Raw genomic sequence first — 24,906 nt, forward strand, 5'->3', positions numbered from 1 at the left:
TTGACCCAGCAGGGGTCCAGTCATGCACATCCTGGTTGTGTGATGGTCTTACTTACAGCACTGGTAGGGGACCTCCAGTGATATGTAATTCTGCTGGCAGAGATGAACAAAAGCCGATGCTAATCTGCAGGGGGCTCCGGAGGAGCTCAACTCACACACCGACAAGAACTGAGCAGGATCCACCTGACGACACGGACACGCTGCTGTTAAACATGAAGCTCAAAATCGGTCCCAAGCGGCACCGTGAATGGGACTGGACATTTGTTTTGCCTGACAGATACCAAGTCCTCAACTCGGCTTCCTTCATGCCACATCTTTAAGTTCATGGTCAGGTCAGGCAGCAGAAAGAGTAAAGAAAAATATTGCTTTCCAACAACAGTAGATAATATTAAAACATCAAATTCTTTTCATCGGAATTTTGCAATATTTCTGTTTGGAAGAATTTTTTGCTTCATCTATCTCAAAGTTGATAAAAAGTGCATATGGTCATGTTTATTCTAACAGTGTCTTATCTTGGCAAAGAAATCCATTAAAAGTTAAGAAAGGTCAGGGATGAGTGGTGGGCGCCAGACGAGTTTTCACAGTGTCTTATGTCAATGTACAATCTACGTCACCAGACAGTGATCAAAGCCACAAATGATTTCATGTTCTTTAATCTCAGATCATTCTAGGTACGAAATTGCTCATGCATGTCAGCTGTGTTGTTCTACTCACCACCCTGAAACAGGAACTCAGTGGAGAATCAGGGGAAGAGAACAGATAGTCACAGCTCACAGGGCTTGTGGCTGCAGTAGCTGGCAGCCTGATACACTCCGGTTTCATCTGAAGACACACAAGATGAGAACTGGAGACTTTCACGTCAACGGAGCTCCATCAAATATGAATGTGCCGACATTTTTAGAGATGCAAGAATCTGGAGTTTCTCCTCTAACTTCTCCTACCTGCCAGCTGTAGAAAAATCTGTCCAGGTTTTCAGCCTGAGATCCACCAGGCAATGGAAAATCGTTCCCCGCTTCATTGTCGTTAGTCCCTAACAGACCAGTGGACGTGCCTGTGGAAAAATAACATGTACATGTACCAGAGTCGGACCTGTTTCTTTGTATTTGTAATACTGGTACAGACATAGCTCTCCTACCATGTAACCATCCATCCAGGGTGAAGCTGCACACCTCAATCGACAGGTCACATGATACTGATACTCCATTCTGATTGGACACCTGCACAATGTTTGACCCTCTTCTGACAGCCACTCCACTGTCACTGTGAAATGTGTGTGTTACAGCGTCGTTGCAGTTGGCTTTCACCTGTGACACAAACATCTTTTTATTAAATGTTTTCCTTTAAATCCTCTTGTAAAATAAAATAAAAAATCGAACAACTTGAGATAAACCTGTTAAAACCCCAGAATAGTTTTTCTCACACATGCAGGAAATCAAAGACACATTTCAAAATACCAGATAGCTGGAGACTCCAACATTCAGCTCTCATATTTCATGTTTTTGGTATTTACTGAACCAAGTTTTCTCAGCAGCATTAGCATATACCTGTCCACTGTGCTGAATGTTGATGGTGCTGTCATTCATTTCCATCAGGAGGAAGCCTGAACCGAGCAGCAGCGTGAATGAAGGGTCGGCGCTGACGTCCTGGGCGAGCAGCAGCGGACATGAGCCTGGAAGCTCGTACAGGTGGCCATCAAACGTCACTACAAACTGATCCGCAACCAGCAGAGCTCGGTCTTTTAGAGAGAGACAAAAATGAAGAGAGAGAACTTAAAGGGACTTTAAATGCATCATTTGCATGTTAGAAATTTAAGACAGCAGGTTTTTAATGAAGCCTGGGTAACACAGGTTTGTAATTTACTGATTAATTTCTAGGAAGTTTCCCAGATTTGGTCCAAATTTTAAACATTGTTTAATTGTTATAATTGATTAATAAGTCACAAGGAGTTAATTATTCCAATCAAAGTGAAAAGTGAAACTGTCTTTTATTCAGTACACAGCCAATTCCTCTGGAAGTCAATAATTGCTTATGAACTCAGCACAACTAAACTAAGCTCTGACTAATTCTAAATAACTGAAGTTATTATAATATTTTCCCAGTAATTGGAACCGAATGACTTTTCATGAATCTTCCCAGAAAGTTTTCAGGAAATAATGGACATGTCAAATATCTTATGTGTATATTGTTGAAAAACACGAGTGTGAGTTTGTTTTTTACGTCTGAACGGGCTGTCCATGATCTTCCTCTTCAGGCGGTAAAGTTCAGCAGTGGGTCTGATGGAGGCGAGGGTCTGCAGGGGCCTCAGGAGCCACTCCTCCAGGAGGATCTCCACCAGTCCGGCCTCGGCCACCTTCGAGCGGGGGAGCGGAGGCAGCGGCACCGACACCGCCACTGAGCACTCGCTGAAAAAACCGAGAAGATTCTGCTCAAAATATCTGACGTAGGATCTTTTTCTTACATCTGTTTTGCTCTGCCTCAACATTTTGTAATTTAACAACAAATGCAAACAAATGAATATCTATATATAAATATCTCTGCATCGCTTGTTGACTGTTGCACAGTTAGGACTATTTTAGTAACTTACAGACGACTTAATCAACAGGCCTAAATTTAGTTTTGTAACTTTTGTTTCAGGAGCCTCTGAATGATTATATATCAGTTTAGTTAGAGTCAACTTCAAACTGAAGTAACGTCACTGAAATAACAGTTATGTGACCTATACATCTACAACAAACATTTAAACCAAATTTGTCTCAGTTTTTACCCAGGCATTTTTTTTGCCATTAGGTCTTCCTGGGTGTGATTGTCATACTACAACATAATGAGGAATTTATCCCCCTGTCTGACCTGTTGAAATCATTTTATGAGAGGACGGGTGTAGGACGCTTTTCTTCATGTAAGTCTCAGACATGCACGATACCTGGGGGAGAATTTGTAGACAGAGGCCAGTTGTTTCCTGAGTCCAGACAGAACCGTGGCCAACCTGGTCTCTACCCAGTGGTAGGTATGCTGTCCTGCCTGATTCACACAAAACATCAGCATTTAACACACAGTCATCACAACGTGTACATGCATTTAAGTATTTTAAGTTTATCCCATATTTGGGTTATGATTAAATTCAACCTGCACTAATGTTAAGATTCTAACATTAAGTTACCTCAACATTTTGCTTCTCCCTCCACTCTGCCAGATATAATTATATTTTACAAGTTCATCATTATTTTCTGTTTTAGTGACTTTTACCACATAATTTGAGTTGATGACGCACCAGCAAACATGGCAGAAACCTGGATAAGGTGTTTAAATGCAACAGTATCCTGTTTCGAGGACGTCCGTGTTTCTTAGATCCAGGATACGAACTCATATCACAAACCACGATGTAACAACAGATAATCAGGATGGTCTAATAACACAGTAAGTGGGATACGTGTGTGAATGTTCACAGAATCTGACACAGAATCAGACGTGCACACACTCTAACAAATATCCACAAAATGATCTAAATGACCCAAACAGAAATGACTAATATCGATATAAAACTTAAGACACCATTGTGCAGGTTGCTCACCACATCCAGGGCAACGCTGAGTGTGGCGACGCCGGCCTGAGCCAGCGGTCTCAGCTGAGGGTTCCCCAGCAGAGCAGGCAGGACCTCCACCAGCCTGCCAGTCCACAACGAGACCGCCTCCCTCCACAGCGCCTCCAGCCTCTGGCCGTTCACGTCCTGGTACACACCTGCCAGAGTGGCCAGGGGCCCTGAAGCCCAGAGCACAGAACAACGTCAGGGTTTGACTTGTGCTTTTAAAGACTTCAGGCATCCAGAGAGACTGAAAATGAACAACAGCAATAAATCGTTTTTTTTTTCTTTCTTTTACGTCACTAAGGTTACAAAAAAAAAAAAAGTGAGGACAGGTCGGTGGATCCTGGCAACACAAACATTCCGTGATCATGTGAGAAAAAAAGACAATGAATGATGTGAGATGTTTTTCATGCCTCAGATAACCAAGTAAAGGAAAAGAGGATTACTTTATGATTCACAGAATTGGATTCGTGCCTGTGAGGAAAGGCAGGGATCAGCTGTACTGCCCTGAATATGTCTATATTCACAGCAACTACATTCACTGTGAACGCACATCTACAGTACGTCATCACTGCATTGCAGCTGCTGTACTTTAATGTACTTGTCTGTACAATAAATATATTTTTCAACAGCACCAAACGTGGACCTCCTTAACTCACGCCTCAGCTCCTGTTGTCCCAGCAGCGAGGCGTGCTGCAGCAGACTCAGGAGGCGCGGCAGGCTGTCGGTCACGGTGCGACGGAGGGGGCTGTTCTGCCACGGAGCCAACAGACCTCTGTCTCTTTGCCCCAGCAGAGCCTCGACTTGCTGGGAAACATGAAGGGGCACAGCGCTCAGCTCCTGGAGCAGCTCACTGTCTCTGGACTGAAGAGGATGTCGTGAAGAGAGACAGTCACCGCAATGAAAACTGCACACCACATGCATTTGTTGACAGGAAGTTAATCCTACAGTTGTTGTGTTTTGTTGTGGTTACCTGTCGTCTGAATTCAGTGAGGAGATGCTGTAACGTCTTGATTCTCTGCAGCAGTTTATTCCGTATCCGAGAGCTCAGGTAGAGAATCCGTGTCTGTGAAAACAACAAGATACAGGATTTAGAGGCGTCATACTGCACTGTAGCTACTGTAGCTCCTTGTTTACATTGCTGATACCTCAACTGCAGTTAGACTCTCCAAACAGCCACTTGCTGTCAGCGTCAGCCTCTGATTGGCCGTTCCCACAGACACGCTGCCCAAAGTGGCAGATATGCTGCTGCTGTCTCTTTTCTGCACATCCAGCATCAAACTGCGATTTGTTCCCGCACACGCCACCACAGTGAGGTCCTCACAGACGCCTGGACCTGGACGTGAAACGGATGAATTCTTCATAATCATAGTCTTCTTGTTTTTTGGTGTTTTTGCAAAAATGATTATATTCTAGTATTTTGTATTTACCGTTCGCATAACCTGCTGTGGTCTGAAGACATCGTCCCTCTATCGTCCCGTTCAGCCACATCCTTTCTCTGCGGTCCAGTCTGGCCTGCACCTGGAGACCAGAGCCCCGGGGCCAAGACAGCGCACTGCCCCCCACTTCCACGCTCCAGTTCCCTATCCGAGACTGTGACGTGTATACACTCGTTTTTATGAAATGTATAAAGTCATTCCCAGCCAAAAAAAATAAGCATTTCTTTGCTGGGATCGACACTCTCTGCTACCGCTCAGCGAGAAAGCAAACAAGCATATTTTTCCCCAAAATGTCAAACTGTTCCTTTAAATTAACCACATGCACATCCCGAATCCCTGCCCTAACATAATCCTAACATTCACCTTTGAAGAAGGGAAAATACACTAAAATGTCTTCACAAAAACATCCTCACTCACCAGGCTTAAAACTTAAATCAGTCCTCCCAAAGAAAGAAATCCACAAACACAGAGTATTATATCACAATGAAGTGAGAGCAGCAATGTAATAAAGGCATTGTATCCAATAAAAGAGGAGTGACATGATGTTCCCTGTTTGACCAATGTTATGGAGACACATTATTGTAGATGATTCTAGTTGTTCCAGTTGTTTACCTCAGAGAACAGAGACACGTTGGTTCCCTGAGCAGTGGAGGAGTTGGTGAGGGCGAGGGTGAGGCTGCAGTGGAACGGGTGTCCTGTCACAGACAGGCGAGACTGTGTGTGAAACAGCTCCTCTCCTGAGTTCACTCTGTGGGATCCTGACCACGAGAGAGTCTGAGATACGCACAGAGACACACGTGATGTTCAAATCTCTCTTTCAAGTTGGAAACTTTCCCAGAATGCATTAAGACAAGCAGCCAGATCCATCACTCATTGTAACTACACATTATCAGGTTTCATGAATGTGTGTGGACTCACGGGCTGGGGGGGGCAGAGGCCCAGCAGCACCGTGTGCTCCAAATTATCCCTGAAGTTGGTTTGGACTTTGACCAGCATTGTGTGTGAGGGACAGGGTGCAGGAGACACTTTGTCCAACCCAACATTAACCTGAAGGCTGTGCATTCCCCGCGGACCCTTCTGGAAACAACACAGACACACAAAACTGAGACTATTTTCAAAACACCAGCCATTCACTATCAGACATGTTCATCCACTTTGAAGCGGCGCACCTGGTACTTCATGCCTTGCTTGACGCTCCTGTTGTCCCATCTCAATTCTGCATTTTGTGAATATGAGTTTCCCTCCTGACCTACTGACACACAACCTTTAACAGAGGACACTGCCATCTACACACGCACACACACGCACACACACACACACACACACACACACACAAAAAATATCAAGAAGTTTTGATGATCCATAATTGCATACTATGCATAAATGTCCATTAGCATCCACCAAGAGTTGTGGAAGTGTAGGGATCCACCAACCTGCTGTGTGGAGAACAGAGCACATGCCTGCCCCCTGCTGGAGTTGGTCTGCCACTGTTTGTTCAGGCTGAGGGAGACATTGACGGGGACGGTACTGTCCCATGACAGATGGGTCTGCATGCACAGAAAAAAAAGATCAAAAACTAAAACACATAGTTAAACTCAACAAATAATTCACATATTTATTAATTTCCCTCTAATATCCTTGAATTTAATTATCATCTTTGTCTGTTGTCCTGATCCATTAGATAAAACATTTTAAATGGTGGACAGGTGAGGTGATAAGCACCACGCACGTCAGGGATATTTTTTACTCCTAAAGAGGCAAAAGTATGAAGCTCTTTTTTGTGAGTGGATCTGCACTCACTGTCTATCAAAGGGCAATGGATCATTGATTGAGTGACTGACATTTATTCATCATTTAAATGTATTTCTAAGTAAAACAATGTGACGTTTCACTAAGTACTTAAATTACACATTACAATGTAGTTTAATTTAAGTAAACAACATTATGCATGGTAACTAATATCGTATTACAGTGAGCAGATGTATAAAATGTTCCAAATATTGAATACTTAAAGACTACATTTAGGTTGTATTGGCTTGTACTGAGGAACTTTGTTTGACAAAGAGGTTTTAATATTAGAAGAGACACAGTGACCTGCTCCACTTGAGTTAATAGAATCAGAGTCACAATAGATCATCTTTATACAAAACTGTGGCGGCTGTTTCAAGTGCTGAGCTCCATTTCTCGGTTAAGTGACGTGCTGGGGTAAAAAATAAAAGTGCAAACATCCTCATGTACCTGGTGGCTGCTGTGTTGTTCCCTGTGTGAGCTGTGTGTGTGAAGGGACAGGCGGCTGAGTGCGGAGGAGAACGGCTGTTTCAGCTCCAGCCTGGTCTCGTTCATCTCCTCCGACCGACTCCAGGAGCTGAGAGCTCTGACCTTCAGATGAACAACACACACTTCATGTCCACAGAGAGCAAAACAAAAATCCAAACACTTGCCATTTAAAAAACACTCTGTGATTTTTCATAAACAGGCTAAAGGTGTGTTTGCATGAAAGAGTCTGGGTATTTAAATCATTGCAGCTGCGTTTCTACTGTTGAAAAGTCACTAACATCCCAGCAGCAACCTCCGCTCGTGAGCAACAACATTTAGGTTTTCAGGGTCATGACACACTTTGTACAGTCTGACCTGCTCCAGTCGTCCATGCCTCGTCCAGCCCAGTGATAAACTGTCTAGTCGGCCCTGTAGGGAACGCTCCAGTGTCACCTCCAAACCGGTCCAGCGAGGAACGCAGCTGATCTCAACTAAGATCAAGGACAAATTTAAGACATCAACAATCTGTGGCCGGCTCATATCTGAGGTGGTTAGTAGCAACGACTTCATGTTTTGTCTGTTTTTTGTTTTTAGCCCTGTTACCATCAAAAGATGTGATGGAAAAGAACAAACATTGTCTCAGTGATTGTTGTGTGGCTCTGCAGAGTTGGTCTGCAGTGGTTTACCCTTCAGGGTCTGGTTCCCCATCTCCAGTGCTGGAGGAGCAGAGTAAAGACCAGACAGGCTGAACTCCTGATTGCCCCACACAGCTCCATGTTGAACTTGGTAGCTCCAGCTCCTGGCTTCATACACTGTCCTCACTGCTACTGTCCTGGGGAGCGGCTTCAGCTATGGTCAGGGTGTGGACGGACAAAAATGTCTATTAAAGTTTGGTCAAGGATCAGAGGAAATCTACTGTACCGGTGGGTACGGCAGAGGAGAGAACATGTCAATTTTTGTTTGTTGACAAGAGAATTACGGAGCAATGTTGCCAAGAAATACCTGTGGGTACGAGTGTTTGAGCTCCAGAGCCTGTCTGTATCCGCTCTCGATGGCTGCCAGTTCCCCCAGAGCCCACAGCCTCCTCCTGCCTGACAACACCTCCAACAAGCCCGACACACTGGACTGAGACTGATTCAGCTGGAGAGGGATGGTGACATGTCATGCCAAAGTAGTAAGGGATTAAAACATGTCAATTCCCAATAAAGTTAAAGAGAATAATTTAGTTCAATAAAAGATAAAGATAGCCATAAGTTAAAGTAGCCATCAGCAAGATATGATGTAAATAGTTAAACAAGTTGTTAAAATAACAGTTCTAAACAATATAAGCAGCAAACTTTAGTAAACTAAAAGAAAAACAAACATCTCGTGTCTTTAGTTTCAGTTACTCTGATTAGTTTTCGCTGGTATCAGTCTGTGTCACCTGTGGTAACTGGTCACAGGTGTGGTAGAAGAAAAAAAACAAACCGTAACGACAGAGAGAAGACGAAACTAGGTAAAAACAGCAGGTGAAAGTGTCTGTAAACAGCAGGAAAGTGCAGCAGGAGACAGCCATGGTTTTGCTTAATCAGCTTAATGCTTAATGTTGTGCGAGTGTGTCTGCGCTAAACTGAAGGCCGCGTGCAGCTGGACCAGAGGACGCCATTGCTAATCGGGCAGGACTCTTGTAGTGTGTCTGTGCTAAAGTTTACAGCCGCCAAAGTCAGAGGACAACACTGCTGATCGGACAATGCACTTTGAGTGTGGTTGTGCCAAAACTACAGTCTATAAGGACAGAGGACGTCATGGTTGATCGTGTTGAAAGCTGTAGGTGTGTGTCCCGAGCGGGACTCCGTCGCCGTCGAGCTGTTTCTCATGTTTTTCCCTGCTGAGGAAAAGCATTCAGAGCATCACGCGGGCCTGCAACGTTTTTGTTTTGTGTGTGCACGTGCGTGTGCGTGTGTAAAGTGGTCTAATTAGCCTTAATTTGGGTTTTGATTTATCTCAATGGTATGGGTTAATATTGTTTATATACTCCTTAAAATACTGACAGTAAACATCTGTTTCTTTTCATTCTAAAGAGTTGTCTGGGATCAGTTATGTACAATATAGACAAACAGAGTGCAGGGGTATTACACCAAAGAATAACTGCTTTACAAATGAATATAAAAAATATATAGCATATAGCATAGCGAGTGTAATTCCAGGAGGGGATCAGGACAGTTACTCACAACTTGTGCACAGGTTTTACAGAACATGTTGCTTCATTCTTCATTCAGATGCTGTATGATGAAATAACAGTGGCTTTGAGAATAACAACCCACCTGTGAGCGGACATTCAGGTGTGAAGGCAGGTAGACCAGCATCTCGGGGATATTCTGGACTACCTTCACCATCAGGTCCTTGCTGGACAAAAGAACATCTATCAATTAAAGAGTGTGTGTGTGTGTGTGTGTGTGTGTGTGTGTGTGTGTGTGTGTGTGTGTGTGTGTTTGATTGACAGAAGGCACGGCTTGGTATTTTATATTAGTTTATTCAGATTTCACATATAAACAATGGTCCTGTATGGCTGACAGGTGTGTGTGTGTGTGTGTGTACCTATGAGGCAGATGGTGTCCCTGGATGATGAGTGCAAGTGATGAGCTGAGTTCAGGGTTCACAGCCATGGAGCACCTCAGCTGTGACTCGGTGAGTCTTCCCCAGGCTTCCAGCTGTATCAGCAGTCACAGAGGTTGTTAACACAGAAGAACAAAGTTGCTGGAAATTTTGAGTGCCAGCGAACCTTTACCTGTAAAGCAGGACTCGTTCGCCCCTGTACGGTATGTTTAAGTGTAACTCTGGCCTCCTTGGACCCTCCATGTGCCCTCCAGCCTCCTACGTCCCCCACCACCCGGACCCTCCAGTCTTGACAGTGAACATCTACTGAGGCACTCCGCAGAGGACCTGCAGGTAGGATTAGACAGGTATAAGCATCACCATCACCATCACCATCACGAGAATAAAAAATGTTTTGCAAGAGAAAACTGAGAGCTACATTTATCCATTGCTTTTACTTTGTGATATGGAAAGTCAAATGGTAACATCTGCTGACCAGTGAGTCTTTGATATTGAATTTGTATGGTCGGATTCAAGGCAAAACTTCATGATGAATCAGAGAAGGAAAACATAAGGCTGGAGTTGCGTGTGGCATGAAACTTGCATGCTTGAAAGAGAACATAAAAACAGACCTGAAATTAAGTAATTATTATAATACTGGTTATATTCTAGCAAATGTCTTCCATATGAAGAACGAAAGTTATATTCCCTTGTCCCCTTTAAAGATACTGCGAAATAACCGCAGAAATATTTCCACATCCCAAACTTCATGGGACACTAGTTAAAGGAGGGGTGAAGCACGCACATATTATATCCAGCTGTTATTGCAATCTGACCTTTGAACTGAGCAGTTAATGCAGTGTCGAGGCTGAATTGTGCCCCTGTTCTATTACAAGCTGGTGGAGAGTAGGAGAGCTGCAGGGCCAGACGTCCATCAGCCACACTGACATTAAAACCAGAGGCGAGCAGCTTGTATCCGTCCACAGTGAGCTGAGCCCTGGACTGAAGCTGAGAAAAGACCCCCTGGATGGAACATAGACCCTTGGAGAAAGAAAAAAACACAAGCTGTTTGTTCCCTAATAGAATTAAATATGTTTTTGGAAAACACACAAAGACACATTTAAACCACCAGGATAAAAAGGAAGACTGAGACAATATCCCCCCAGTTCAATAAATAAATGTAAAGAACAAATCAGTCTTAATATGGAATGGTTTAAAACCATCATTCACTCACCTCTATACTGAGCGGTAGTCCTCTCGCATGTAGCCATGACCAGCTGTGCCACATGCTTCCACTTATCTCATTGGTCATGGGGAAAGATTTCAGCTTTAGCCTCAGTCCTGCCTGCTGACCTCCAAACTGGGAGTGTAAGATTAATGCCTTCCCCTCAGAGGAACCAAGCTCTACCTGCGCACACAGCCACTGTGGCGTGAATCATCTGAGAGAGTGACCGTACACCTTCACTGACTTAATTGTTTCCATCATTCTTGATAACTGACTTGTTGAATTTCTTTTTACCTGCATGCTGTTGTTTCCAGGGACTCCCAGTTTCTTCAGATAGTTCACTGTGTGTCTGAAATGACCCTTCACTCTTACTGTCTCATACATCTTGGACAGTGCCACCTCTTGCGTTAGCTGCAAGACATCCAGAACTGTTATATAGAATTCATGATCGAAAACATGCACATTTCTACAACGCTCTGCCATCTGGTTTCCACTTGAAGACCAGAGCACCACACAAATGGGAACAGTTTTCTTCTTTTTGCTTCTGTCTGATTTTTTTCCAGCCAGCAAGGTTGTAGCTGGGATATAGTTACATATACATTATTATCCGAGACCTCCGATCCGAGACTTTGGGCTCAAGTGGTTTGAAAGTGAATTTTTCATCTCTAAATTGCTTGAGTATGCTAATCACTGCTCTTACCCTCTGATTGCCTGCACTGCTGTTGAATATGTAAAAGTACGAGCCATTGCCATGACGCCCAGAATTCACTGTAACTGCGGCATTTGCAGGGAGACCCAGCTTCTTCAACACAGGCACAGAGTGGTTTAGATTAAGTGATGCTTCATGTTTATCCTGCAATAACAACAGCCAAGAATTAAAAAACAGGCAACATCTTAATGTCACATGTAACACAATTGAAATGTGAAATTTATTGCATTTTAAAGGCAATTAATTTACTCTTTATTTTTTTATTGTAACAAATGTAAAAGTCCAAATGTTTTTGTGCAACTCCACACCTTCATTTTCTTAAGAGCCAGTGAAGCCTGTAACTCGGTATCATCTATCGCCATGGAAACCTTAGATTCAGCAACATTTGGGGAGACAACCAAGAGCCCAGAAGCCTGCACCCTGTGCGGACCACCCCACGCCTAGAAACACAGGGAATGATATTATGATGCGATAAACAATTAATATTCAGTGTGTGTGAACGAAGAATACACTCAGTGGTTTCTGTACCTGAATCAGTGTGCAGTTGTTGTGGTACACCACTGACCCCTGCAGGCCTGACTGTGACATCACAGCTCCACCGGCTCTCACAGCACACTCGTCCATCTGGAGGAGGGCCTCTGTGTCATACCGCTGTTTTCCAGCCCTGCTGCTTACTCTCACTCTGCTGCGTTCAGGTAAACCCCTGAGAGCAGGAATGCTGTGACTGAGCTCACCCTCCACACTTAGCTCTGGCCAGGCCCTTGCATTAAGCCTCAGGAAACCCCTTTTGCCCTCCAAATCAGTGTCCACCGTGGCTGTCCAGATACCCTCAGCGTCCTGCCACACCGATCCATTCAAATGGGCCTAGAGTGGATAAGAAGACAGTTGTCATTTTGGCTGGCAGTGGTAGCAAATAAATACGTTTATGTGGACTGGACTCGGTTGCGGATACTTAAAGATGTTCCACCTGTCATCCGAGAGGATTCTTCAGTTCTTAATGACTGGTGAGGACCAGGAGCACCTGCGTCTCCTCATCAGCCAGGGAGAACTAAAGAAGCCTTTTGGTGAAGCATCTTCAAGTATCTACAACCAAGTCCGGTTAATGATCTAATAGAAACCTGTTCTGATTGGTTGGTTGATTCGTCCATTCATTCATTCAATCATTGAGCTTCAGTAATCATCACCAAAGTCCTACCTGGAACATCGGGCACTTTGACTCCAGAGCCCAGAGCCACTGTGCTCTTCCTTCTGCCTCCACGACTCTGTTGGCTCTAATGTGACACGTCCCAGCTTTGATGAACAGAGCCCCACTCTGCTCAGGGCCTCCAGGAGCAGTAGCCTCTATGGAGATCACCTGTGGCAGACCTCGACTCCTCAGCCCAGGGAAGGAGTGAGCGAGGGTCCCAGTGATATGCTGCGGCCTGCAGGACTGTGCCAGGTCCAGGGTGAGGTCCTGGTTGTCTGCCCTCAGAGAGGAGGTCACTATCAGCTGGCAGGGGGAGACTGATAGGAGACCCTGAAGAGCCAGGGACACTGGGAGGACCATTCCCTATGAAAGACACATGTCTGAACATAGATCCTTTCCTTGTAATAACTAGTTATTTAAATTCATTTTTCCACTATGCAGGTGTTGTGCCTATAGTGTTTGGGCTGTCAAATACAGTACACATGTATGAATAGTTCCATCAATACCACAAATCTCAGCAATGTGGATAAATATTCTACATGCTGGTTTTTAATGTAAATGCTTCAGCTCTGTGTCACTTTAGTGGCAGCAAGTCAAATGAAGGAACTAAAGATTTAACATAGCAGCTGTATCACCTGTAGTACTGTTGTCCTGCTGCTGCTGATAAATGAGCTGTAGCCTGACCTAACAGGCTGGAAACTATTTCAAAGGACGCCGTGTTGACATGGACAAATCATGTAAGAAATGTCAGCAGTGACGTCACTTTGTCACAGTTAGAAGTAACAGCAATATTTACACCTTAAACATGGTTATTTATTCAGGTTTCCATGAGCAGTATTACACAGAACTTTCTTACCTGTAGAGCAGGACAGTAGTTGGTCACATTGACAGCGTAAAAAGACCGGTCCCCTTCTGTTTCTTTGGCCTCCCCCCATTTACCCCTGAAATAACATGGTCCCAGCTCCAGGCCGACCTCCACACCAGGCAGATGTGCCGTTGAGACATTCAGAATTATTGCCCCGTGGGAGGGAACTCCCAGCATCTGTATCGCCTCTATAGAGTGCTGGACAGATGCTTTCAGACTAAGACTGGGGAGACAAGTTAGGTAGAGAGTGAGACTGCCTGTCTGTTCCTCCGCAGTCTGGAGAACGGCACTGAGATTTGTGGAGCAGCCAGAACGAGTGATGGAGACGGTGACTGAGGTCTGTGGTGGCAGGAGCGTCTGTAGGGGAAAAAATGAAAAAAGAAAGATTAGAACTGGGATAATAAAAGACAAATTAGATTCAGGATCTCACTATATAAAGTGCTGCCAAAAATGATTAAATGCTTATGAATATAAAAGCAGACATGTGAGCATTACCACAGGTATAGAGCTTTTTAACCTTAATAAGTCAAATAAAAAAGGAATATTGAGAAATTCCCATACAAACAAGACCATTACTGAAGCCCATTAGATTTTACATTTATGTACCAAAGGGGTTGATATTGTAGAACATTTTCCTGAGAGAGTGTGGAGATTTAAATTTAAATCCCAGATAAATCTAGATTGTTCAAACCAAACCAAACTTATTACAGTTTGTCCTGTAGGGACTGTGAATGTCCGTTGATATATCTCAGTCTGGACCAAAGTAGTGGGCAGAACAACAGACTGACACAGCTAGTGCAGCTAAAAACCATTGGGAAGGTAGCACCCATTTCAACCACAGTCTTGTTACCACTGTTTTCATACAGTATTGATGTTATCAATGAAATGTGTACTATAATGGAAAGAACAGAGTCATCTCCAAGGTGAAGATGTTTCTTTTGCTTTCCTTCCGCTGGGAAACAAGTTTCCTGACATGTTTTCTTGTTTCCTCTCTAACCTTCAGTAAGACACATCGCTGCTGGACAAAAACACTCCAGCTGGTCCTCCTGTCCTCTCCCCTGTGTTGATTTGCCAGAAGACGTATTGAGCACACATCACTTTCCACCTCAAACTGGGTCTGACTAGCTGTGGTCGACATGCTAACAGTGAGTCCCACTGGTAAAGCAGTAGAGGCCATGTTTTGCTCAAGTATGACCCTGAAGGAGATGGAGGGCTTCCAGGCGGCAGTCATGTCCATCTGAGCAGAGTGAGTATTGAAAGAGAAGCGAGCACTTCCAGAGAGAGAGGTATCATGGAGCTGACCTGACCCCCGGAGGTCCACTCTGTTTGGGATGATGGAGGTGAGAGAGGCCCAGTGGTGCTGGAGGGTCCAGCTGACTTCAGCCTTTTGGTCTTTTAGCAGTACAGACAGGAGGCATTGGAGGGAGTCCTGCTGGTTTTCTAAACCCAGAAACCCTTTCAGTCCATCTTTCCCTGCTTGTCCATGTACAGTTAAAGACGTTTTATGAGCTACTGCCCCCTCATTACTCCCTACCTGCACCCACACCAGCCTCCCCACCCCTTTACACCGGACAGACACCAACAGACTGGAGCTGACTGAGTCCCATGCTGCATTGACATCTGCCCAGATGTGACACCAGCTTTCCAACCTCACCCGACCTGTCAACTCCGCTTTGTGTGTAACACTGCGGGTCCCATACTCGAGCAGCCCATGACAGCCATACAGCCCAGGCCTCTCCAACCTCAGTCCCATATTCAAGTCCGTTCTCCAATAGCCAACCACCAACCCGATCCCCAGGGCCCACCTCTGAGGCCCCGGCCGGAGCAGGAGCCTGAGATCAGATTTGGTGGGTACACCCAAATACCTCAGCAGTAACACGGAAGAATGAGTGAGATTTGCTCTGAGCTCCTTCTGACCATTGGAGCTGTAACAACCTTTAGCTTGAGCACTGAGGCTAAAGTGAGAGAGCGACAGGCCGTAGCAGATCCTGTTGTGTGGTCTATAGGAGCGAAAGGCTCGTACCTCCACAGGGCGACCTGCCACATTTCCATAGCACTGGGCTGAGAGACGGTCTGCGATGGCGTCCCCTGTGCAGTTCATCTGTGTAAACAAAACCCCCTGTTGGTAAAGTTTGTTTTTCAAAGGAGAAACTGGAGGAGGAGATGGGAGAATTTCTGAGGAATTACTGAAACCAGACACAAAATATTGTGGTACAAACATGCTGATCTGAGCCCTAATTATAAAACAACATGTTTAATGTTGAAACACTGTTTCTGTTTCATTCTTAGTGCTTCATTTGATACTACTAATCACGGCATGCTATTGGACATGCTAAGAAATATTTTGACATCTCAGGAAATACTATCATTCCCTTTGCTGCAGAGAGCTAGATGAAAAGACTCAAATATTTATATACTCTAAATATGCATCAACAGCCAGCAGCCGCTTAGGTTAGTTTTGCATAAAGCCTTGAAACAGGGATAAATAGCTAGCATGGCTCCGTCCAAAGATAACACAATCTGCCTACCAGCATTTATAAAGCTTCCTTTTTACTTAGGTTTTTGTACAGATTAAATAAAAAAAATATATAATGTGAAAGAAAGCAAATAAGCAACAAAACTTAACTGTTTCAGATGCTACATACAGGGTACAGATACCTTAGTCTCTCATTTGGGGATCTAACAATGTAAATGTTAAGGTGTGGTGTCCCTCAGGGAACAATACTTGGGCCCTCTTTATCCTCAATTTGGACTTTATATTTTTTGTTATAGTTATACCAGTGACATACTTAATAGTAATTTTTATAAATCTTCCCACCAGTGATGTAGGTCCTTTAGATTCTCTGATAACTCATTATACTAAATGCTTAAACACGTGGATGTGCCACCACTATGTAAAGATCACGGATAAAGATAAATAATGGCCCAATCAAGCATTTTCAGTCATAGGCAGAAATCTGCAAGTGAATGTGTTTAAATGATTAAAATCTACCTGTAAAGAGGTGGGTATGAGTCCTTGAAGCAGTTTCATCTGTTGCCATAGAGACACTACCAAAATAGCTGTGCTGTTTTTTGATCCAATGTTGAAAACGATGTCAGCCAGTCTCTCATCTTCCACGTGGAAGACCAAACCTGTATCTAGTCCCTCTGTTTCTAGCTAACAGAGGAAAAAAAACATAAAACACTAGAAAGGCAAATAAAGGTGTGAATCCATAAAGGAAACTTTGATTCCTATTAAAACAGGAAGTTGCCAGGGGATAGAGAAGTATATTGTCATGATAGTCCTTTACCTGGTAGTGTGCTTTGGCTTGTATGGAGCTTGATAAACCTCTTTTCAGCAGAGCTCTGACTTGATGCTGCAGCCCTGAGAAGTATTCCCATCGTGGGATACGATGGTCTGACTTGCCACCTTTAAATTCAGCCTTCAGATATTCAGGTCCAGCCTGCAGCTCTGCCAGAAGTGACAGTCGACTGCCATCCTGGGCCCACCTCACCTGGATACTACTGTTAGCAGGTATACCTGTATCCAGAAGACAAAGAGACTGAGAGACAGGGAGGGATAAAAACGAATCAAACATATGTTATGTATAATGTAATGATTACCTGTGGCATTGAGCAGGTGGAGAGAGTGAGAGAGCTGGGTGTAGATCTCCCCCCTCCCTTTATTCCCTAGTCGGCGACTCACATTCACAAACAAATTCTCCTCCCCCAACCGAACACACAGCCAGTCACAGGACTTCTTTCCCATCAGGCCCTCTTCATCTTCACTGTCCAAAGCTTCTCCAGGGTCCTCCTGATGTCTCAGCTCTACACTGTACAAGGTCTCCATTACTCTAACTCTCAGCTGTCCTGCAACACAGACACAATCATTTAGCATTACACGAGATTCTTTTCATAAAGTGTATTAAGGTTAGACAACCCCATACTCTACATTTAATACCACACAAAGATACCTCACGATATAAAGTAAAATCGATTCCTAGTCAGTATCCTGAACTTACGTAAAAGCTTTTCAGGTTAAGACATCTGACTGTCTAAAGTAAACTCACTAAAATTACATTAATTATGCTTTAATGTAATGTTAAATGAAGTGTTCGATGTTTTGTGAAATACATTTTGCCAATTATAAAATCAGAAGATCAATACACCTCTCTTGTCTAATATGAAGTTACGAAGAGGAGCTGGTTAGCTTAGCTTAGCATAAACACTGGAAACAGCTAGACTAATTGTCCAAAGGTTACAATATCTGTCTACCAACACATCTAACGCTCACTAATGAACATGTTTTAGCTCATTTTTCTACACTATAGAAAAACAAAACACAATGTAAGAATGTGAAGTTGTGGTTTGTCAGTTTCTGAGCCATAAATAAACCAGCACATAAAACCACATCCTGTCATTTTTAAGCTTCAGTTTCTTGTATGAATCAAGTGAATCATAATGTGTTACTTAGTGCGTGTAGAGGAGTTTTAACCTTTTGACAGAGAGCAGCTTTTTTCCTCTTGTTTCCAGTCTGTATGCTAAGCTATGCTAGTCCATGCCAACATTTGCTAGCTGTAGCTTCATATTTCACATATGTGATGGCGATATCAGTTTAATTTAACTCTGCAAAAACATTAAACAAGTTTTTCCCAAAATGTTGAACGGCTACTTTAAATAACTATAAGTAGTTCATGAATTTCTACCTTCGATGAGGGTGTCAGACTGTCCCAGCGCCCCATCCAACCCCAGGGCAGGAGGAAGAAAAGCAAGGTTGGCCATGGAGTGCCTCAGATCCCCTGACACAGCAAGTTGGAGACCTTGGGTGTTTTTTAGAGATCCTTTAACCTGGGCAAGCAGAAGCTCGTTCCCCTGTGTATAAGAACCATGTAAAGACACACTGGGGGAGGAAGAGATAAGCAGAAAATCAGTCCATGAAGACACAGTCAGCGTCGTTTATTATATTATAAACGTAGCCCTCGCAGCTTATGTTAAAATACAGGTGGATACCTGTCTGAGGACATGTTGGCAGTCATGTTTACATGCAGGTCAGTGGCCGTAGGCAGCAAGCTTTGGGATATGTTCATCCTCAGTCCCACAGCTCTGTGCTCCCTCTGGAGGGAGTGGGCCATCTGGGCAACCAGCTTCACCCTGTCCTTCCCATCAGCCCTCACATGTACCGAGCTACTTCCTTTACCGGCCACTGCAGAAATGTCTGCAGTGGCCTTTACCTTAACATGAAAAACAGCAAAATTATTTTAAAGGATTAAAAAAACAGACCCCTATGTTTATTAAAAATTACAGCACTTTTCCATAGAACTTTTTTGAGAACACTGAATAAAATAATTTGATGAAACACAAAAGCGGCCCACCTCAAGGGTTTTGGGAATCTTTGATTTGAAGGGATGACTGAGTGATGAATACAATCCTACTCTGTCTGATGTTCCATTGAGCTGTACAGAAAGCTAAACAGAAAAAAGGAAAACACCTTAGTACAACAAATTTACCAAAAACTCTGCTGATCAAACATGCAATAACTGAAATGCAGAGTTAGCTTTACTCACTTGGCACTCCTGTCTCTCTACTCTCAGTTTCCCTCTGGCCTGATAATCAAAGTCCGTGTTGTTTTTGGGGCTCCAACATACATTTCCCTCCATTAGAGCAGAGGAGGGGAGCTGCAGCTGTGACAGCAATAATAGTTGAACTGGTCATAAGTTTGGCCTCTTTTACTGTCAACTATACTGTACACTGTTGGAGGTGGACTTACATCACTTATTACACTGATGACTGCAGTCACCATACATCATAAAAAATCAGCCCTTTGCACAATGGAGGAGTGGAATACTTAACGAGGTGGTACTGTGTTAAATAAGACGTTGTTTTCCTGAGTGGAGAGGTCGGTTTACCTGGAGCTGCTGCGTAAAGTTGGCTCTAACTTTTATCACTTGTTGACTTGAATGCAAAGGACTCAACTGAACTTGTCCAAAGAAAGTCAGTCTCTCCTTGCTGCCGACCCGTAACCTCCCTCGGACATCCTTCTGGGTCTGAAAAAGGACGCACCATATCACAACATTTAATGCACGAATGTTTCCAATAATTCTCCTGCATATCTGCTTACATAGCTATGGTCGACAAGTTAGATTATACATGATATGGTAAATACGAAATAGTTTTTATTTTGCTCTTGCTTTCAGGTTACACCCCTGTCTCTTTTGGGTCAGTGTTGTGAGTTGTGGAGGTCAGCAGTTTACCTGGTTGTTGGTTATGGTGACACAGATTTCAGAGTCGGATGGAATAGTGTCAGAGCGGAAAGGATGGACCAGTGCAGAACAAACCTGAATATAAAGAGAGACATAAAAATCTCTGAATACAGTAATAAATCACTGCCCCCCAGTTTGTCTTTATGCATTATGCGTTGAGTTAATAAATCAGCCTGAGCTCAACTTACAAAAGGGCTGGGTGGTTGGTAGCCCAGAGTGAGGGTGTGGATGACCTCTCTGGTGCCATGGAAACCAGCTTTAGACTCCAGGATGTAGAGGTCTTTGAGGAGGTCAATGGTGAAAGTTTCCCTGAGGAGGAGAGTCTGAGGAAAGGTCTGGAAGGGCTGTCTGCGTGAGACGGTTTGTTTTAGAAGTCAGCAATGTTTTTATTGCTGTTGTTTTCTGACATAAAATCACCACCATCCTAAAACTAACCAACAAGATTAAATCAGATTGTGACACAGACCTGAGCTGAAGCATCGCTGTTTTCTGATACATCATCTTGTCTTTCCTCAGCTCCTCCACTGTCCCCTCAAACTCCAGCTCTGTGGACGGACTCTTCGGCCTTGAGAAAGTCATCTTCAGTGTCGCTTGCCTCTTTTTCAGATTCTTAAACAAGTCAGTAAAGAGCCATAGATTGTCAGAACACCAGAAATGTAACAAATAAACAAAATATACAACTTAACACACCCATTTCTGTCCCCTCCCACCTTGTCTACAGTGTTCAGGGCAGCAGCGAGGCTGACGTTGTGCTTGCCGTAGGAGGAGGCCATCTGCAGGGTGTGGCTGTATTTAGAGGCCTCCAGAGAGACATCTCCTCTCAGGGGAGGGGTCCACAATGAGCTCAATGAGCAGGAGGCCTTCACACCTCGCTTCACCACCACGCCCCACCCTCCTGCCTGAGGCGGGATGGAGGAAGAGTTGTGCAGAATTATAAAAACATAGTGATGCAATTCTCTTATTTAAAACTATGATAATTTGTGACATAACCTTGATAGTAACTTCACCTTCACACTATTTATAAAATCTTATCTGATACCCTTTTAATGATTTTGTAGATCAGTGCCAACAAATACAATTCCCATCATGCAAACAAACTAGAGATTCCCTGAGTCAAATACTAAAAACAGATGCTTTGAATGTTCGGATGAATCAGCCTCTTCACTACTCACTTGGAGGTAGGTGACAGCTGGTGTGTAGAGCTCCAGACGTGCCTCCCTCTCTCTGCCCCTGTCCCTGTAGAAACCCTCCAGGATGAGGTTACGGATGGTCAGCCACTTGCTGGCTGTCAGCTCAGACGTGAGCTGGAGTGTGTGGCGCTGGAGGTGGCTCAGCTTGTGGGCGGTGTAGATGTACAGCCACGGGGTGTCCATGTTAAATGTGCCTGAATGATGATAAGAAAGAAATGATAATAAGGCATAGAGCCTTCATTTGATTTATGTAAACAAAATCCATTGGGCATTCAAACCTTACCCTCCCATTTCTTCTGCAGAGCATCTCTGGGGGGGCTTTTCCAGTGAAATCCAGCCACCAGTGGCATCAGGTTGTTGTAGATGATTTTTAAGTGAGTGCTGCTCTCAGAGCCAAACTGCCTGAGGTGAGAGTGCAGAAGCTGAGTCCTGTAGTTTAAATTTTTCTCTGGTACCTGGAGACTGAACTGGAATAATGTGAGAGGGAATATTTGATTTGACTTTGAAGAAGAGAACATGCATTTTACTTAGGAAATGTAAATGCAAAGATTATCTCACAGTAAGCAGTGTGTGTGTGTGTGTGTGTGTGTGTGTGTGTGTGTGTGTGTGTGTGTGTGTGTGTGTGAATAGAATAACAGGAGTCATTTGAGCCAGAGACAACAGAGAATCATAGATTACGTTTCTTTTTTACCTCCAGTGTGTAGCTGGTGTTGTTTTGTGTGGACTGGTTTTTGAAGGACTGGCTCAGAAGAAGTGTGCGTTTGTTGTTAATCTCATCCCAGTGTTTGCCATAGCTCATGTCCAGCACTGATTTAATGTGGCTGGGGCTTTCCTCATGCCTGAGGTGAATCTGAGGAAAGCATACAATCATAGTAACAACGCTCTGTTTCTGCTCTGTTTCCCCTTCTGGAAATCAGCAGCATGAACATACAGGAAGACAGAACCAAATAACTGAATTTAATAAGTGTTACATGAACATACATATATTAACGGCTTGTGTGTATAAACACTGTGTTTCTATGGTTACCTTGTGGTTGATACGAGCAGTGTCGGAGCAATAGAACTCATGATCTGCTCTCATGACGTAGGTGAGGTTCGAGTCCCTCTCACTCTTCAGTCTCTGAGACGCGTAGCACTCCTGACGCAGGTGTCGGGCATCACCTGCAGGTGGGTCGAGACAATATGATGCATGTGCAAGACCGTTGTGAAAGAGACAGGAGAAGCAAAACATCTACAAGAATCTACAGATGTCTGTGGAAAAAGTTCAAACACATGTTGTGTTTCGTCCATACGAGTCACTACGACATCAGGACGGTAAACCTCTGGGTTTCATATAGAGTGGATGGGATGCTCTCCAATAGAGCTGCACCGTTTTGCTGTGTTCTGGTGATATGGATTATTTATACAGAAAAATCCTGCTGATTTGAATCAAGAGGAGCAAAGCCGCGGTAGTGACATTCAGGTGCAGAAGGAATAACTGTTGTAGCATTAGACTTTACTCAACTGTAGTTTTCCATCAGAACTATACACCAGATGTTTTTCAGTCACTCACCTCCCAGACCATACTTGAGCCTGAGCGCGGAGCTCCACAGTGAGCCCTTCTGCTCCATGAGTCCCAGCATCCTGCTGCCGACCACGCCGGGTAACAGGAGCTCCGCCTCCACAGAGTACTGCCTGCTGCTGCTGTCACGCCTGCGCTCCAGGGCCACTGGAGACATGCATCACTTACATGTCTACTGCCACATACAATGTCATGCTAAACTCTACATGTGGGTGTGACGACTAGTTTTAAAAAGATTGCGAGTAAAATTTAATTGTCGAGTAAAAATATATTTAGAGATTTAAAATGTCAAACGTAGTTAGATACCTGACAGTGATGCAGTTTCTCTGAACACATTCTTCACAGTAGCAGAGAAGCTGGTCTTCCTGCCCAGTCCACGAGTAACATTAGCAGAGAGGATCATGGGTTGTCCATCAGCGGCCATCTTGGCTTCAAGGTGGTAGCGCGTCCTGTGCTCTGACAGGAGGGTCTGAGTGTCGACCAAACCCTGTAGTGTACAATCAATATAATTAGCATCTTTAACTGGGAAATGATTTTAAGATTAAATCCACAACGCAGTTGAACTTAATAAATCATGGTGCAGTATAATACTCACCATAATATAATAATGAACACCATCAATGATCAGCTCCAGCTTCCCTGACTTTATATTCCTCTCTTGTTCAAGTTGCCCTGAGAAAACAAAACATTTTCAGCATTAAACTCTCACAGAAGCTGGTATTTCTCTTCAGGTGTTCCTGTGGGACAAACCTTGAATGTGGATGGTTTTCAGAGGATGGGTGATCCTCAGCAACAGTCTGTGAGGGTTGTAGGCCAGGTCCAGAGACATGTCCCTGGGGATGGAGGATTGAGGAGTGGCCAAGAGGAGATGGATGGAGGCCTCTCTGGGAAGCCAGGTGCCTCTCTGAAACACAAGGTGTGACAGCTTCAGGTGTTACCCACTGTGAGACTAGATAAAGAGATCAGACACTCAAGTGTACCATCGTGCAAAAAAAAAAAAAGTTCTTTGGAAATTCATGTGTAGCTCTATATATTTCCTTGCACCTGAGGAAGCAGTGAGTAGGCAGCCTCCAGCAGGTAGTAATGAAGCCCTCTGTCCAGCTTCAGCAGCCTGAGGGAAAGGTGGGTGGGTCCAGCAGGAGGGAGGGAGATCCCTGCGGCAGGTAGTGGATAAGATGCATTGGAGCAGAGCTGCCAACCGACCATCTTGGACCCTGCAAAGACACACAGATCAGTGTTTGGTAAAGACTCTATAACAATACTTAACAGTTAGACTGTGGCCAAATATGAACTGGAAATACAGTAGAAGCTACAAGTGTGAAGTGGTTCAATCCACATTTGGAAAGGCAGGACATGAAAAATGATGTAATAATTGCTAAACAAAGGAGTCACAGTAAGATATAAGCTAAAAAAATATTTAGCATTTGCGCTTGAATATTGACTGGCACAGACTCTGATATAGGCCAGTTATTGGTCTGACAAATGATTGCACGTTTTATAATATGCTGTAATATGAGGACTTACAAGTCTTTGGTGTGCAGGTGGTCGTCTGGACTCGAGTCTTTGGGCCCTTTATCTCCTCTCTGTGGTCTCCACTGAGCTGAAACACTCTGGAGCTGGTGAATACCAAGATGACACACACTCTTTATGATGCCATTATTCATAACAGATCTCATTTTAAACACACACTATGTGTTCTACTTGTTCTATTCCATTCTATTCTATTCTATTCTATTCACGTCAGCTCTGTTGTCATTGTACTTGTCATTCCAACGTGGTGCTAAGTGCTAAACATAATAAATCCAAAAATAACTGTAAATATTACAAGCAAAAATCTGCAAAATGACTTTAAATATGCACTGTGTTAAACACTGTAAACATACGGCACAAACAGACACAGTGATACATAAACTATAATGAACACTGCACATACTTTGTTCTAAAGCTTCTCTTAATCCTTGTAATAAGAAGATGATTCTGACTAAATCAAAGGTCCCATATTTTACATGTTTCTGGTGTTTTATTTAAAGTTTTTATATCCATAAGAAGATATACTAAAAACAATCTCAGTGTAGTTTTACA

The 24,906-nt window shown here is 43.8% G+C and overlaps 1 protein-coding gene across 1 annotated transcript in view; it reads right to left on the reverse strand.

The window, feature by feature from the left end:
- The window catches only part of apoltp (apolipoprotein lipid transfer particle homolog), a 34,537-nt gene that overhangs the window by 1,260 nt on the left and 8,371 nt on the right, over positions 1 to 24,906 (reverse strand). Inside the window, exons 19-72 of the mRNA XM_023414791.2 lie at positions 24,349 to 24,440; positions 23,869 to 24,038; positions 23,575 to 23,728; positions 23,420 to 23,496; positions 23,131 to 23,311; positions 22,816 to 22,971; positions 22,291 to 22,424; positions 21,955 to 22,113; positions 21,547 to 21,730; positions 21,246 to 21,457; positions 20,784 to 20,972; positions 20,540 to 20,682; positions 20,262 to 20,421; positions 20,065 to 20,148; positions 19,720 to 19,857; positions 19,378 to 19,494; positions 19,186 to 19,278; positions 18,824 to 19,044; positions 18,520 to 18,713; positions 17,438 to 17,683; positions 17,125 to 17,354; positions 16,827 to 16,991; positions 15,858 to 15,935; positions 13,826 to 14,191; positions 12,979 to 13,332; positions 12,312 to 12,647; positions 12,092 to 12,223; positions 11,775 to 11,927; positions 11,369 to 11,485; positions 11,084 to 11,257; positions 10,686 to 10,890; positions 10,043 to 10,197; positions 9,853 to 9,965; positions 9,579 to 9,660; positions 8,278 to 8,415; positions 7,962 to 8,124; positions 7,651 to 7,766; positions 7,258 to 7,398; positions 6,453 to 6,566; positions 6,189 to 6,305; positions 5,938 to 6,096; positions 5,632 to 5,793; positions 5,011 to 5,173; positions 4,729 to 4,916; positions 4,554 to 4,646; positions 4,240 to 4,444; positions 3,569 to 3,756; positions 2,921 to 3,018; positions 2,218 to 2,402; positions 1,545 to 1,735; positions 1,136 to 1,304; positions 942 to 1,051; positions 715 to 822; positions 57 to 183 (exon numbers count right to left, since the gene is read on the reverse strand). Of these exons, the coding sequence (XP_023270559.2) occupies positions 57 to 183; positions 715 to 822; positions 942 to 1,051; positions 1,136 to 1,304; positions 1,545 to 1,735; positions 2,218 to 2,402; positions 2,921 to 3,018; positions 3,569 to 3,756; positions 4,240 to 4,444; positions 4,554 to 4,646; positions 4,729 to 4,916; positions 5,011 to 5,173; positions 5,632 to 5,793; positions 5,938 to 6,096; positions 6,189 to 6,305; positions 6,453 to 6,566; positions 7,258 to 7,398; positions 7,651 to 7,766; positions 7,962 to 8,124; positions 8,278 to 8,415; positions 9,579 to 9,660; positions 9,853 to 9,965; positions 10,043 to 10,197; positions 10,686 to 10,890; positions 11,084 to 11,257; positions 11,369 to 11,485; positions 11,775 to 11,927; positions 12,092 to 12,223; positions 12,312 to 12,647; positions 12,979 to 13,332; positions 13,826 to 14,191; positions 15,858 to 15,935; positions 16,827 to 16,991; positions 17,125 to 17,354; positions 17,438 to 17,683; positions 18,520 to 18,713; positions 18,824 to 19,044; positions 19,186 to 19,278; positions 19,378 to 19,494; positions 19,720 to 19,857; positions 20,065 to 20,148; positions 20,262 to 20,421; positions 20,540 to 20,682; positions 20,784 to 20,972; positions 21,246 to 21,457; positions 21,547 to 21,730; positions 21,955 to 22,113; positions 22,291 to 22,424; positions 22,816 to 22,971; positions 23,131 to 23,311; positions 23,420 to 23,496; positions 23,575 to 23,728; positions 23,869 to 24,038; positions 24,349 to 24,440 (8,699 nt within the window). The remainder of the gene's footprint in view (positions 1 to 56; positions 184 to 714; positions 823 to 941; positions 1,052 to 1,135; positions 1,305 to 1,544; positions 1,736 to 2,217; positions 2,403 to 2,920; positions 3,019 to 3,568; positions 3,757 to 4,239; positions 4,445 to 4,553; positions 4,647 to 4,728; positions 4,917 to 5,010; positions 5,174 to 5,631; positions 5,794 to 5,937; positions 6,097 to 6,188; positions 6,306 to 6,452; positions 6,567 to 7,257; positions 7,399 to 7,650; positions 7,767 to 7,961; positions 8,125 to 8,277; positions 8,416 to 9,578; positions 9,661 to 9,852; positions 9,966 to 10,042; positions 10,198 to 10,685; positions 10,891 to 11,083; positions 11,258 to 11,368; positions 11,486 to 11,774; positions 11,928 to 12,091; positions 12,224 to 12,311; positions 12,648 to 12,978; positions 13,333 to 13,825; positions 14,192 to 15,857; positions 15,936 to 16,826; positions 16,992 to 17,124; positions 17,355 to 17,437; positions 17,684 to 18,519; positions 18,714 to 18,823; positions 19,045 to 19,185; positions 19,279 to 19,377; positions 19,495 to 19,719; positions 19,858 to 20,064; positions 20,149 to 20,261; positions 20,422 to 20,539; positions 20,683 to 20,783; positions 20,973 to 21,245; positions 21,458 to 21,546; positions 21,731 to 21,954; positions 22,114 to 22,290; positions 22,425 to 22,815; positions 22,972 to 23,130; positions 23,312 to 23,419; positions 23,497 to 23,574; positions 23,729 to 23,868; positions 24,039 to 24,348; positions 24,441 to 24,906) is intronic.

This window comes from Seriola lalandi, unplaced genomic scaffold (assembly GCF_002814215.2).
Source record: "Seriola lalandi dorsalis isolate HSWRI2012SDOR001 ecotype SW California unplaced genomic scaffold, Sedor1 jcf7180002054542, whole genome shotgun sequence".
Taxonomy (NCBI): Eukaryota; Metazoa; Chordata; class Actinopteri; order Carangiformes; family Carangidae; genus Seriola; species Seriola lalandi.